The sequence below is a fragment of the Calonectris borealis genome, chromosome 11 (assembly GCF_964195595.1).
Source record: "Calonectris borealis chromosome 11, bCalBor7.hap1.2, whole genome shotgun sequence".
Lineage (NCBI taxonomy): Eukaryota > Metazoa > Chordata > Aves > Procellariiformes > Procellariidae > Calonectris > Calonectris borealis.
The window spans coordinates 19506226-19520711 of NC_134322.1; the positions used below are offsets into that span (position 1 = coordinate 19506226).

The window sequence follows — 14486 nt, forward strand, 5'->3', positions numbered from 1 at the left end:
ACTGGTTACCTCTGGGCAAGGGGAGAGGAAAGATGTGTTTAGCTGGAAACTTAGTAATTAGGAAGCACAATTTCAGTTCTGGTGTATATACACCCCTTTCTCAGTAATCCCACTGCATGCAGCTTCTCACAAATTAATGCCATTTCCTAACAATGTTTCTAACCTTAGCCAGACTTTGACCTGTACTGTTAAAGAAAATTAATTTCAAAAAGTCAGTTACACAATCCACACTGGTTCAGGAAATCCCATCATTTGACAGATACAAACAGGACAAATACAGCCACTGGGCAAGCTTGCAGTATAACAGAGCCCTGTAAACGCACCTTGTGGCTAGGTTATATTTCACTCTAACCTTGTTTTGAGAACAAGGTCAGTCAGGTCTTGTGTTTGGGAAAATTCAGGACACAAATCTTGCAGGTGGCACCTTCTGAGCCCCTCAAAAAGGGACACTCCCTGCTGGAGGTGGCATTCACTTCTGCCAGCCCTATGCCCTGAGAGCAGGCAAGCGGTGCGAGTCCCAAGGACCACTCACTTCTGGCATCAAACGAGGCAATCTTGCACTGCTGAGCTACTCACGCAAAAGCAACTCTCCTTAAACACAGCAATAAGCGAAGATTTGACACCGACCAAGTATTATCACAGTGGATTTGAGGCTACAGCCCACTGAGGGGCAGGGTGTATCGCCATGCACATTGCTGTTTCCTGCTTTCTGCCCGTTCAGATGCCTCCCTGCCCCGCTCTCCGCAAAGGATGAACTCCCTGTTTAGCTGTTTCAAGATCTGAGGAGTAAATATCAAGTACAGAGCTGGGCTTACCAAGCTTAGATTGCATCTCTGAAAAGCCTGAGCTATGATTTGAGACAACTTTTCTTATCCATTAAAAATCATCTGTGGAGGCTTGCGTCTCCTCTTTCCTCCACAGATCAACTGATCCAAGACTGCACAGCTGAATTACTGGCTTGAATCAGCTTTGACAGCAAGCTAATTAGGGGTGTGAAAGTCAGCATTTACCACAGTCACTTTTTCATCATTGGTGACATTGCTTTTGCCAACACTCTGTATGAGCTATTTGCCTTGAACAAGCTTTACTAGGTGATCCCCCTCCCAACCCCCAACTTCAGCTCTAGGGTTTAGTCTCAGCTTCAGCACAGCAGTCCCTAAGACTGGGCAGCAGTTGTGCTGAGCCCGTCTTTAACACCAAAGCTTTGTCACACTGTTTAAGTACACACAGGAGCAGTGCTGGGGCCTCCAGCTCAGCTGTAGCTCTGGCATCCAGCACTGCAAAAGCCAGCTGTGCCCAGTGCCCAATGCCTTCTGCAAAATTTAATGGTTGGGATCTCAGCAGAAAGCAATTCTGGCAGGTAGAGCTCTGCTATGGGCACTGGGCTGCCAGAAGGGGGCAAGTAACACATGCTTACAACCAGGGTATCTTCCAGAATCACAATTACATAAATTAAATAATCTAATAAAATCAGAGAAACCTCAGACAAACTTAAGTTGGCTCTGGCATTTCAAGACAGCATCTGTTACTGCTATTATATTTACTGGTATGGTAAGCTCAGGTTTATTGTTCACTGGAAACAGCTAATGGTCAGCACAGGAAGGTTTGACAAAAAAAAACCCACACCAAAAACAGAGCAAAGATTGAATTTAAATGGTTTCAGCTTCTGGAACTGTGCACTTTCATAAACGGATAATAGAAATAATTATTAGAATTCATGCAGTACCATTCTAAGCTACTTCATCTCATCCTTTGCCTCTACACATGAGAAAATGAGCACCTTTAATATAAGCCTCTTACCTGAGTGCTTTTCTCAATGTCTTTCTCACCTACTATGTAAAAACAGGGAAGAGCTCTTCCTTACAGGCAACTGAGGAACACGGTGAGACATAGCCATATGAAATCCACAGTACGTAGGGATGCAAGCATTAGAAAACTGAATTTGTGTGACCTCCTGTACTTCACAGCAACAGTTTAAACAGACCAGCTGTGACTTGCTTCCCTGTACGTGCCTCTTCAACCCAGCAACGTAATGAAGACCCAAGACTTTGGCTGGCCCTCTCACTAAAAAGAAGCAACTCTAAGGTTTTTCAGCCAGCTTTCTCTCTCACCTTATGCTCCTTCAAATGCTTCCTGATTTTGCAGGAGAGGCTGAGAAATGCAAGTAGAAAAACCATTAAGATTTAACAGAAAGGAAGCAAGCTGGAAAATCTTGTTCAGTGCTTTTCTGTCTAGTACACGCAATGCTTGACAAGGTCAGGTTCTCACTGTACCACTCAGGATAGCTAATTTTGCAGCATTAGAACGTTTACAGCCAGAAATAGAAAAGTAATAGCAGAAGGAATAACAAAATCAGAAGACAGAGCTGTCTGGTTACCTGTGGTGGTATTGAGGCCAAAGAGGCTGTTAATTCTTTTCACTCCTGTTTTTTGGATCCTTCCTCTCATCTCTGGGACTGTGCTCAATTCCCGATACCTCACCCCAATTGCCATATACCACCAGCAACCTGGGCTGTAGCCATTTCTGTTCCTGACAAGCAAAAAACTACTGGAAGCTCTTTTCCTCTCATAGGGATCCCTTAAATGCAAAGAACCAGCAGCATAGAACACGACTTGCTTAGCAATCCTGATGGAGGCAAAATGGGCCTATAGACAAAGAAGAATGTAGCCCCTTCTCCCCAGTCTGCAGGCAGCACGACGCTGTGCACAGACCCGGCTGAGGTCTAGTTTTGGGCATCTGCAGCTCTGTCCCCTCCTGCCACCTGTGTTTCACATCAATCACCTTGACGCAAAGTAGGTTCACAGACACTCTGCTGCATTAAACTTCATTTTACCTCTGCTATGAGGACAGATTGTTCAGCATAATTTTAGTCTTTTCTTCTAAGACATTATTAGTAATGATATTAGAGTACGTTTCAGTGACAGTCATCAGCTTTAAGTCTGTATTGAAATGCCATCTCATTTAAATATGCAGATTAATATTACACGCATTTTTTTGTTCAGAGCACATAGTAAGGGAAAACAGATAGCGTCTAATTACGCCATTCATTTTGTGAGCGTAAGGCTACTGTTTGTTTTAATCAAACATCCTGTTGCAAAAAGCTATCAATAGACGTGACTCATTACCTTTCCTACCTTGGCCAAATATCATGCCCAACAATTCAGCCACCTATGCAAGCTAGAAGATCTCTAACCGAGGTGCAGGACAACTGCCCATCTCTGAAGCAGGCAGTAGTCGCTGGAGAGCATGGGGACAGCCCAGCGAGCACACAGCCTGTGGCATGCCCTGCCCAGCAGTCCTGCAGAGAGGTCCTTACGCTGAGCAACAGATTGACACAGATTTCTCCAGGACAACTTCCTCAGCCTGGGAGAAGTAGCTTGGCAACCCAAAGATAGGCTTTTCACAGATTTATACACTCATCTAGCTGTTCTTTCCTCAGTTCTCTGAGGAAACTAAAAGTTACCCACAGCAATTAATAGGTTAGACTAAAAACTAGAAGAATTTTTGCCCATTAGGCCCCGTCATATGTTCAATCTTTTACCGCAGTCGCTAGGGCTGACTGAAAAGCCAAGCGGCAGGAACAGAAGTGCCAGCCTCCTCAAAGAGCCCCCTCGGAGGAGGCACTTGGAGGCAGTGCAGGTGCTGTTTTCAGCAGTGCCTCTCCAGAGCCAGTCTGGGAAATGGGAGCAGCTTAGAACAAGTGGTGCAATAAATGGAATTTGATACTGCAGACACTGTACTGCTTAATCCTCAGTCTACACGTCTGTCCTGTTAGGCTTTTTAGATCATAGATATTTGCTTCCCTTGGTATTATTCCTGAACTTTACCTGAAAAGCAACACAGAATTGCATTTTACCCTACCGTACTTCAGTACATTGCATGACCAACTGTATTTGAGCATAACCTGCATAGATTTCTGGAAACAAAAACATAAGACTTGCTTTATAGTAACATTTGTCCAGAATTGAAGAGGCATGCTTAAAATAACTGGGTTTGAAAAGGGCAGCACAAGTAGTACTTCCAGTGCAGCTGAAACAAATAATATTTGCTTAGCAAAACATGCGTCCAGGATCTTGGCAGAAATACCTTCTTTTCCTCAAACAATTGTCAGGGTTTTTTTAAAAATTAAATTAAGATGTGATCTTCCAATCAGTGGGCACCACTGAACACAGCTGATCAGACTACCCCAAAACAGGAGTTTTGCTTGAGAGAGTCATTTATGTTACCGTATTTTCATGGTATTTTAGAAGTTCAGAAAACTGCTGAAGAGAGTATTTCTTAACTCTGAGTAGCTGTTTGCTAATGCCAGGAAGTGGATTTTCTTCTTGCTGTTGACTGTCATATAAGCATCGAGGCATCATGAGTTTTTCCAGGCTGAAGTATCCAGTTGCCTTCTTGTTTGCTTATGCAGGTGTTTTACGTAATAGCCCCAATAAGGCTGACGCTTTCGGAAAGCAGCTGCAGCATAGGCAGCATTGTAGGAGTGCAGCACTTACAGCTTAGCTGACCTCTAAGAGCACAAGAAAACAAGTCCTACACCCTCTAATAGTGAAGCAAACTGGAGTGTTCAAATTGTATTATGGCTTTGCATTGCTAATAAGAACAACACCCTGCTAAGCAATACCCCAAATCTCAAAAGGGATCAAATACCTCAAAATGTAAAAAAAAAAAAGGGGGGGGGGGGGGAGATGACGCACCAAAACTGTTTTCCATCTAGTGTTACAGTCATACTTAGTCCTGAGTCTGACTAATGTAGCTGAATAGGTACTTAATTCAAAGATCTTACATTACAGAAGAAAATTATCAAGAAAACCTGAAGTTAGAATTTACCAAAGAAACACAGGCAAAGTCCAGCTGTCCTTCCCAGACTTAAACTCTGCCTTTGAATCAGGTCTACAAGTCTGCTGCTGCTTTCAGCTGAAGGAACAAGTCACCCTCTAGCATGGAGGCCTATCATTAAACTTCTGTAAGGAGACTTTCTCAGAAATAAGTCATTATTTACAGAGCCTTAAAAAGAAGCTTAGTTTTCTTCCAACCAACCAAAGATGCAGCCCTCGCCTCTTTAAATACCTGACTAGATGAGCCCAGCTGGAGACTTATTTTCCTATGACAGGAAGGGAGGACTTTCTCCAAGGACTTAACTCCTTCCCTGCCTGATGAAGGATGAGACTTCGCAAGCACTTCTCTTTTATGCCAGTAACTACACTATGCCCATTAGCCTGCAGAAGAGAAGGCTCAGGGAAGATCTCATAAATGTGTATGAATGTCTGATGGGAGGGAGTGAAGAGGATGGAGCCAGGCTCTTCTCAGGGGTATCCAGTTACAGGACAAGAGGCCACGAGCGCAAACTGAAATACAGGAAATTCCACTTACACAGAAAGAAAAACTTTTTTACTGTTAGGGTGGTAAAACACTGGAGTAAGGTTCCCAAGCAGACTGTGGAGTCTCCATCCTTGGAGGCGCTCAAACCAAACTGGACGTGGTCCTGGGCAACCTGCCGGAGCTGACCCTGCGTTCAGCAGGAGTCAGGCCACACAGTCTCCAGAGCCCCCTTCCCACCTCAACCGTTCCATCATTCTGTGTCCCTGCAGTACAGCACTGGCACGGTGCGAATCACAGGGCAGATAGATACCCGCTGTAGTGTGACTGTATGTGATCCTCTGACACATATAAATGTTCTCTCCTGTATTATCTCAGCCTCTTTCTCCATGTGAAGAGACCTTAAGTCCCAAGAACTAAAAATGTGATGGTGGATGAGTGATGAGTCTGAAGAGGGAGCCTCCGCCTTCCTTTGAGAGACCCCATGCAATAACTAATTAAGTAGGCTTAATTTTTTGCAGCATTATTGATTCTTCCTTGAAGTCACATTTTTTAATTTCTCCCCACTTCCTTTAGGTTTTTTTCCTTGTAGTCAGCTTGCCCAGATTCAAGGATACAAGTGTCAGTGCATCACCTCCAGCTGCGCAGTGTGTCAGTACATTTAATTCTTTCTTTCAGCACAAAGGTATTATTATTCCATTTGATTTCAATCAGCTTGTGGGAATATACCTAGCCATTCTCCTGTGCAAGTTGTCCCTTGTACAAGGATTCTGCTTTTAGAAGCATCTTGTGTGAGCTGAATCAAGGATTAGCAGTGGGCATTTCTGAGCACTCGTGGTCACAGTTAACATCCTTTGGGCTTTTTCTGCTATCAGAAGGAAAAAAATCCTTCCTGGGTTACTTAAGTCTGAAACAGAATCAAATGACTCAGTGGCCAAGCAATACCAGAACCTCCCATGATTAGTCCCATGATTTGCAGGCAGTTATGCTCTTGCCAGAATAGGGGAGGGGGAAGATCTGCTAGAAATCTTTTTAAAAGAGCTTTCAAGCTGTGGATTTGGCAGAAGCAAGGCCCTGTTTCTACATCTCACAGGGAACACAAAAGAAAACCTTCCTTTTCTGTGCCCCACGCCTGTGTGGATTGCTCCTCCATTAAGGCTTATCTACCTTCACATAATGAAGCCTGCAACTTAATCAAGGGAGGCAGCAACAGGCCTGGACTTTCAAAACAGTTTCTGCCTCCTCGCACTTGCACAGCTGCAGTTTCCACGAGTTTATGTTTTACCTAGCCCGCAGTCCACCTCAGCAGAAAAAAAAAAAAGGGAAGGTGGCCTGAAGCATGCAGGAGCTCTGCACCTTTGTGCTTCTTGTGGTGCTAAAGCAAGTGGCTCAGCCCCTCACTGGTACAGGACAGAGAAAGATTATCCTAATTTTATCACAATGACTTAAACAAGGTATGCAGCACGTCATTAACTGAAGCAGGAATTCAACCCAGAGATCCCAAACTATCCTTTGCCCTTGCCCTATTGGTATCTTATCCTATCTGCTTCAATTTCAGAAAGGATGCAATAGCTGAATTGCTGAGGGTCATAGCTCCAGGGTATATTCCTAGCCAAAACACAATTACGTGGCAACTTCATCCTGACAGTTGTGAAATCAACCATGGGAAGGAAAGGTAAATGAAGATGCTAACTGCGCTACAGCAATCACCCGCCCCATAGCGACTCCAGGCAGGAGCCACCTCCGCTGTTCAGCACTGATAGTATAGGTCTGTGGAGAGAAAGAGCCCTGCCTGCAGTGCCTTTCAGCTGCTGCTCAGAAGCTGATCTTCTTGTCTCAACACAGGCTTACACCTGCTTTGGGAGTCCAGATCTTCCATCCCCATTGCAGGAGAAAGGCTGATTCCCAAACAAACTATATCTCTCTCTTCCCCTCCCTGAACACAGGGCACAAGAAAACATTCATTTTTGTAAATATGAGTGCTGTCAAAATGGTCTATTTAACTGATGTAGTACCTGGGAGCTGCAACAGAGTTCAGTGCCTACTGCGTGCACATGCTGTGTACCTGTCAGGGATCAGAGTGAGTGAAAAACAACACTTCCACACCCAGAAAGCCATAAACAAGAACAGCTTTGACTTCGTAATTGCCTAATCCTTTATCCTAAAGGCAAACTAGCCCTTCTGCCCTCCTCTCCTACTCTACAGGCAGAAGGTCTGCTCCATGGCCGTCTTTTAATTTAACAGCAAATACCTCACAGAGTTTGAAGTGTTAAGCAACAAAATAAGGCACAACAGCATGAGAGTAATACCAAGCAATGCAGTGCTTTAAAGTATTCTTAAAAAAAAAGTCAACCCAAAACTTTATTTAGTAGAAAACTTTCAGAAGACAAAATTAGTTTGTTTGAATGTTTGAAGTATTACACTGACAACATACTCATTAAAGACAATTCCCGTTCTCCTAAGGTGTAATCCCGTTTCATACTGCACCCTTTATTCATTGCTTTCATCCTTACAGAGAGGCTGTTAAGCTCTTCTTCCGCAATGCCATCAAAAAAGAAGTCCTCATTGAAGATGGGATTTCTGCTTCTCTTTATAACAGTGCTTCTCTGCTTCTGCTTTTTCCCTGGCACCAGGGAGAAGGTGATACAGCAGTTTATGTTTTTGGGCTCTATAGAGTCATCATATAAACCCTGTGCACTGATCAGACGGATCCGCAGCCTTTCATTTTCTGAGCAGTATTCAGCCAATAGCCTCAACATGCCTCCCTTGTCCATCGCCACAGCGCTCTCTCCCACTAGTCTCTCCCGGCTGCGGGTCAGGTCCAGGGGAAAGATGGGAGAACAGGACACGCTAAAGCTCCGCGTGGCCAGCAGCCCCTCTGAGGCCCGCCTGATAGCGCTGGGGCTGTTATCGGTGGAGCTGCTCTCCTCTGTAGAGAGAGAGTTGTTCCTGGCCATGCTGGATTTGTTCTTGGCTTTCAGCGCTCGGCAGAGCAATCCCTCCTGACTTTGTGTTTTGATCAGGGAGCAGGATCTGGGAGGTGACCTGCTGAGAAGCGGAGAACTGAAAGGAGAGGAATCGCTGGAGGAGGCAGTATCGCTGTCACAGGCACCTTGCCTGTGCAGAGAGAGATGCTTGGGAGGCAGCCTCATAGAAGCAAAGCTAATAGCAATGGGATTAGACATACTCCCTTTGCCACTGAATGTGTTAGCTCTGGATCGAGACAGCATCAGGCTGGGCAGAGCACCACGTGCGTCACCATGGAAGATGGACTCCTTTCTCCTGGTGTGGGGACTCTCCAGCAAAGTGCAGAAGCCATAGGAAGTGGGGGCTCTAGGAAAGTGAGGCAGGGAGAGCGCTGCTTGGGACTGTGGGTCCGAGTTGGTGCTTTCTTCCTCCAGGGCTGGGATCTCTTCAGCACTTTCCACCTGAATGAGATGTGGCAAAGAAGAGCTGGGGCTGTAGTGAGAAGAATTAAGATCTGCATCCTCTGAACTGTAGTCATGGTGGGAGCCAGTGCCCTTAACAGGGCCAGAGCTGGTCACCCTGGGGGGAATGCAGAATTCAGGGATTCTGTCAGGGGTGAGCACATTAGGAAAAGCAGCAGCCCCCATTCGGGCTTTTTCAGGCAGATTTTGTCCAGGTGGCAGTCCCAGGAAGGAGGAGCTAGGGATGTTTCCATTTTCATGCGATGCTCTGATCTTTTCCAAGAACCACATCACTGTAGCTGAGCAGGAGGTCCTCAAAGGGGAAAAGTCTGAAGTACAAATCCACCTGCAGACACAGAGAGATGCCGAAGTACATGAACATCCTTCTTGAACATACTACAGCCAAGCAAGGCATGGGGGATGCTATTCAGGGCAGGACTGGCACAACCCCAGTCAATCCACAGGTTCAAAGCAGCCTATGCCTAGCACACTATCTTTAGCAAAGTCGAATGGATTTTGCCACAAGAACAGAAATAAACCACTAAAGAGATAAAACAGTATCGAGCGACTACCAGGGGAAAACGTCTCTCTCCGATAAACCCCACCGTATTTCTCCCTTAGCAGAGGACGTACCTTGTCAAGTGCGAGCCACTTGTTCTTTCCAGCAGCCCTCGCCCGCTCGCTGCTAACGGTCCCCGGACACCCTCGGCGGCTGCAGGAGCCCCGCAGCCCGCCCCGAGCCGGCCCTTTTCTACCGGCGCCGGGCACCTCCCACCCGCGCCGGGCCGGCGGCGGGAGGGGACCGGCGGAGGGAGGGGGCTGCCGGCCGCGCCTCCCGCACTCTGCCCCCGCAGCGCTCCCGCTGCTGGCTCTCGGCGGAGAGGGAGGAGGAGGAGAAGGGACACGGCGCTGAGCGGAGGGGTCGCGTCCAGAGCAATAGGGAGAGACCTTGCAAAATGAGCCTTTCACGGGAAAGCGCTTTTTGATTAACGCCCTCCGCCCCCGCGGAGCAGCAGCTGCGCCCGGCGCTTGGCACCAGCCCCGACGGGGCTGCCCTCGCCCGGCCCCGCAGCCCCTCGTCCTTCCCCTGCTTCCAGTTTCTTTTTGATTGATATCTACTTACAGAGGTGTTTCGAGATTAACTAACTAACCCAGGACAAAAGCAGAATTGTCTCGGTGCTACTTTCCTTCTCAAGATCCTGGCGGGTTTCCAGCATTAAAGCAGTAGGAAGTGGGGATTGCGGTTTTTCAAGCTCATTTGAAAAGAACTTTGCTGCTTTTCCGCCCTCTCCTCATTATCCACTAAGAACATGAGACGAGCGAGCCCTGACCCAGTGTCCTATCACTGATACTGAGCAACAGCAGAAACAGGAATGCAGATGCAGTGAGGAGAAAGGCAAGGCAGAAAATGCTTTGGCAAATCACCTTGAAATGGAGTATGTCAAAAGCACAGGCATGCGTGACACTTAACAGACTGCACAGAGCCAGGTGGGAACCACAGTTCTGCAATGCAGCAGAACTTGAACAGACCTCTGCAAACCTCCTAATTATTCTGCAAGCTGCAAATAGGAATCTTAACTGCAAAGCCAGGAAGGCCTGCCAAACAGGTTGGCTAAGTACTCAGTTGAAGCTGTATGCCTGTAACACAGCGGTAGTGGACAAATAATTTTCTGTCTTTCCTTTTCCTGCTGAAGAGCTAAAGTTCATGTTTACTGAGTGCTTGAGATAGACGAGATGTGCTCAGAGAAAACAAATCAAGTGGGTTGCAGGGGCAGAGAACATTTTGAACCTGCTGAAAGATTTAGCTGGGAACACACATGTTCTGGGTCTGAGCCTTGCCTCTCTCCTGCTTGTTTTACACCAGTTAAGCGTCACTTTCATAATAACTCTCCAGTGATTCAAATCAGAGAAAATTCTTTCTGCCGTGCTTTGTAAAAAGGACACCAAATGTCCTAGTAATATTTCAGTTGTCAGTGATTTTGCAGTTTACTTAAATGGACTTACTTGCTGTGGGTGTGGTTCAAATAATCTCCGATCTAATTTAGAGGCTTCCAGAGAGGGTAATGAGACTTTTCAGCAGCATGGTAAGAGGAGCTATCGGAGACACTGGGATGCTCTCCTTTGGGAAGCAGAATGTGCGCCACATAGCTGTTATCCGTTCAGGCCAGGCAATACAGTACTATACATCATGCATTACATACCATGTAGCTTCCGAAGAGTAAGTGAACTTCGTTCCAATATATACACCTCTGCTTTTAATACCAAAGAAAGATTTGACTCTAAAAATGGAGAAAAAATGAAGGGAAATTTAGCTTTTTAGTGGGAACCTTATTACCTCCAGTAACAGTTCACAGAAGTAGTTCAGATATGGCAATCATGGCAATTAGCCTCAGGTATACTAAGTCCACAGCTAGTATCAGGCAGTGGTGAAATAAAATAGCTACCCTGTTTCAGGTACTTAATTTCCGTTTAGTCTCTTTAGGCTTCCTCCACAATTAGTGAAAAGAGCTATTGTTTTTCCAGAGGGTGATTCAGAGTCTCTTGATCTCAGTTGCCTCCGGTGACTGCGAAGAGAGAGCAGGTACCTAACATCGGGTGGTATGTATCCTCCCCTTCCGAATAAAGCCCCCACTTTAAAGCCATTTAACAGATTGCTGATGTGCTGGGAGTTCAGCAACACTTAAGTACTTGCACATCCCCCGTGGAAATAGGCACTCAAATGTACGATTAGCTGTTTAGCTTCCTGTGGTCAAAACGGTTTCTCTTTCCTTGATTAGCTTCACAACCTAATTAAAAAACGCTGCCAACAAGGCAGCTTCCTGTTGCTATAAAAAAACGTGTCTGCAATCAACCACTTTTAAATCGGAAGGGATATAATTTGTGGCAAGGCCTTATTACAACTCCTGTACCAAATAACAGGTGAAAGCCTGGGATCTGGCCAGGGGCTGGAAAAGCAGTGACAGAAAGAACCCTCCTACCCGAGCAACACGAACTGGGGATTTTTCCTTCGCGTGTTGCACTGATTTTATGTCTCCACCGCCGTTTTGACTTCCCTCGGCATAATGACCCGCTCAGGAAATGCCCGACCGTCCCCGCTCACCTCCCGCCTGGCTGGCCGTGCGGGCCGGGCTGCGCCGGAGCGGGGCCGGGGCCGGAGCCGGAGCGGGGCCGGGCCGGGCTGGGGCCCCGCCGCGGGCCCCGGGCACCACCTGCCGGCCGCGCCTCTGCGGGAATGCTGGCACTGCCGTACGGAAGGGGTTTGTTTAGGTTAACAAATTGGTATCAGCCAAAACATGTTTGAAACCTAGCCTGCCAGATCCCTAGAAAGCTTTCCGTTCGTGTTTAACCGAGCTGATTTAAGTTTTTAATTCAGTGTTTAGTTTCCAAATTATTTGCTATTGTTTGCAAGAGAATGAATGTCCTTGTTATTGATTAAAAAAAGTGGTAGTTCTACAAGCTCCTCAGCATCGGGACGTTGCACATACACACACACAAACTACCATAGCGTATTTCTGTAAAGGGAGGAGAATATCATTATCCTGTACAACTGCAAGGCCTGTCCACTGCAGCTATTATGGTAAAAGACATCTCTACCTGGAATAATTACACGAATTCAGAACTGTTTTCTAGGTCTTCAACAATGGCATTAACTGGTTCAAGGGCCTGGAAGTGCAAGGGGAAACCTTTCACTCGGGTCAGTGGTTTACAGTGGGTAGAGGCAGAAGGTCTTTAGGAGCTGACTTGACTGTTAGGAGCCTTTGGCTGATGTGCACCAGGGGAGGTGAAGCCCTCCTTCTCCAGCCAAGATGAGTGGGAGGATAAAAAAGAAAAACTTCTGGCCCTGCTGTGAAAGGCGGAGGTGTGGAAGACAGGCATGGATGCGACAGCACGTAACAGCTTGCCATTCTTAAAGAAACAGAAATGGCTTAGTGCATTATATTACCTAAAATATGCAAAATTTCCACAGGCTTCTGTGAGAATAAATAACCCTGTTCAGTTTTGTTTTCCTAAAGAAAGCAGCAGCAATTCAGCTGTAGTTTCTTGCACAAAGCCTCAACCAACTGAGAGGCACTTAGATTTTTTTTTTTTTTAATTAGAGATTGTATCATGGACAAATTTATAGCACATTGATTCATTCCTGTCATTTTGACAAAGGTCAAAGATATCTATTAGCAGTCTGCTCACCACTTCTGGCCTAAATGAAGTCATTCTGCATTGCTTGTATAATAATACGAAGTAGTCACAGAGGTTCAGCAAATCTAATCTCCAAACTCCATCTTTCTTCTCTTACTTTGTATCACATAGTAGCTTATATTTTACCTCATCAGTAAAGGCAAATTTCTATGTAGCTTTATGAGAAGTGTCCATGCTCCTTTAAATGAACAAATGAAAGAACAGATGCCTGAGTGCTGCTTGCCAGCAAGAGCACAGGAGTGGCAGGGCCCTTCAGGCACTTTGGGACTTTATGCAAAGTACCTCAAGTACCTCGTGTCACGGTAGTATGAACTGTAAAAATCTAAAGGTACGAACTAAAGAGTTGGTTCTTCTAGCATATTACATGGTCCTGTGATGAGATGACGACATTTGCCATGCAAAATCCAAGAAGGTTATGCTGCTGTTATACTCTGCTGTCCCCAATTCCACTGCCACTGAAGTCAGAAAAAAAATCTCTCAGTTTGAAGTATCCGACTATACAGGGATCTAACTGCATTTGGCTTTAAATGCCTTTCTATGTTTACAGTGCAAATACACCCAATTCCAGGCAGTATCTACTTCATGTCTATTTCAAATCGGAAAAGATATTTTCATTATTTTGTCTATGTGATGATAAATTTCTTTTCCCTGCATGATTTCCAGGTTTTAAGACCCCACAATGCAAAACCCAGCTTCCAGCATGAAACGTACTTCAGATAAAGCATGGTGTCCAAGGCCAGTAAGATTCGGATGCTATTTATGGAAAAGCCTGTCTAGCATTTGAATTGATTAAAGAAATATTTTCCCCTGCAACAATTTGATGCCCAGGAGTAGATGAGCTGCTCCAGTCTGTTTTCTCTGTCACACATTTTAATATGAAGGTAGAGTCTAACTTTCACTAACAGCAATCCCCATGCTCAGCTGTGTAAAGGAACCCTCTAAGCAGGCATGAATATGTATAAAGCTGGGAGAAAAAAAGATAATAGCTCTAATGAAAAGGGGAATTAAGTCTTTCTTGCATTTTCTGTGTTCAAGCCACCTACCAGTAATGACTAACATCCTGTCTGAAACTGCTCATCTCTTTTAAAGCTGAAATGGCATCATATGGGAAACACTTTATTCCATTCTCTCAAACACAAGTAAGAGTTTGTCTATAAACATCCACCAGTAAATAATATAAGTTTCTGGTTAGCCTCATTCCTTATTTCCTACCCAGTCAGCTTGTTTGATTACATTGCTGCTAGTGTATGAGAGATTGTTTAGTACTGATTTTACCTTGAATGATAAAAAATACTCAACACCTCCCCCAAAATACACCTACTTCACTTACCAACAGTTAGTAATTCTAAACATCTATCAGAAATGTTTTGCCTAGATTTTATTCTACTTGTAAAGCATAAAAAACAATATACTGTTTTATTGTGGAAGTTTAGTTTCTATAACCATCACTAACAGGAGAGTGCATTCCTGGCATAAAGCAAGTTCTACTATAAAAAAGGAGCAGGTCACAAAGAAAAGCAGATCACTGGCTTGGATTGGATTGAC

At 45.3% G+C, this 14486-nt stretch overlaps 1 protein-coding gene across 1 annotated transcript; it reads right to left on the reverse strand.

The window, feature by feature from the left end:
• Positions 1 to 7679: 7679 nt before the first annotated feature.
• Positions 7680 to 9076, reverse strand: LOC142086465 (C2 calcium-dependent domain-containing protein 4C-like). The gene has a single exon (XM_075159527.1). The coding sequence runs from the start codon at positions 9036 to 9038 to the stop codon at positions 7737 to 7739; it is 1302 nt and encodes a 433-aa protein (XP_075015628.1). The 5' UTR covers positions 9039 to 9076; the 3' UTR covers positions 7680 to 7736.
• Positions 9077 to 14486: the final 5410 nt, after the last annotated feature.

Bases quoted from the DNA above. Each gene is read 5' to 3' on its own strand.
- LOC142086465 (XM_075159527.1), bottom strand. From the start codon at position 9,038: ATGTGGTTCTTGGAAAAGATCAGAGCATCGCATGAAAATGGAAACATC.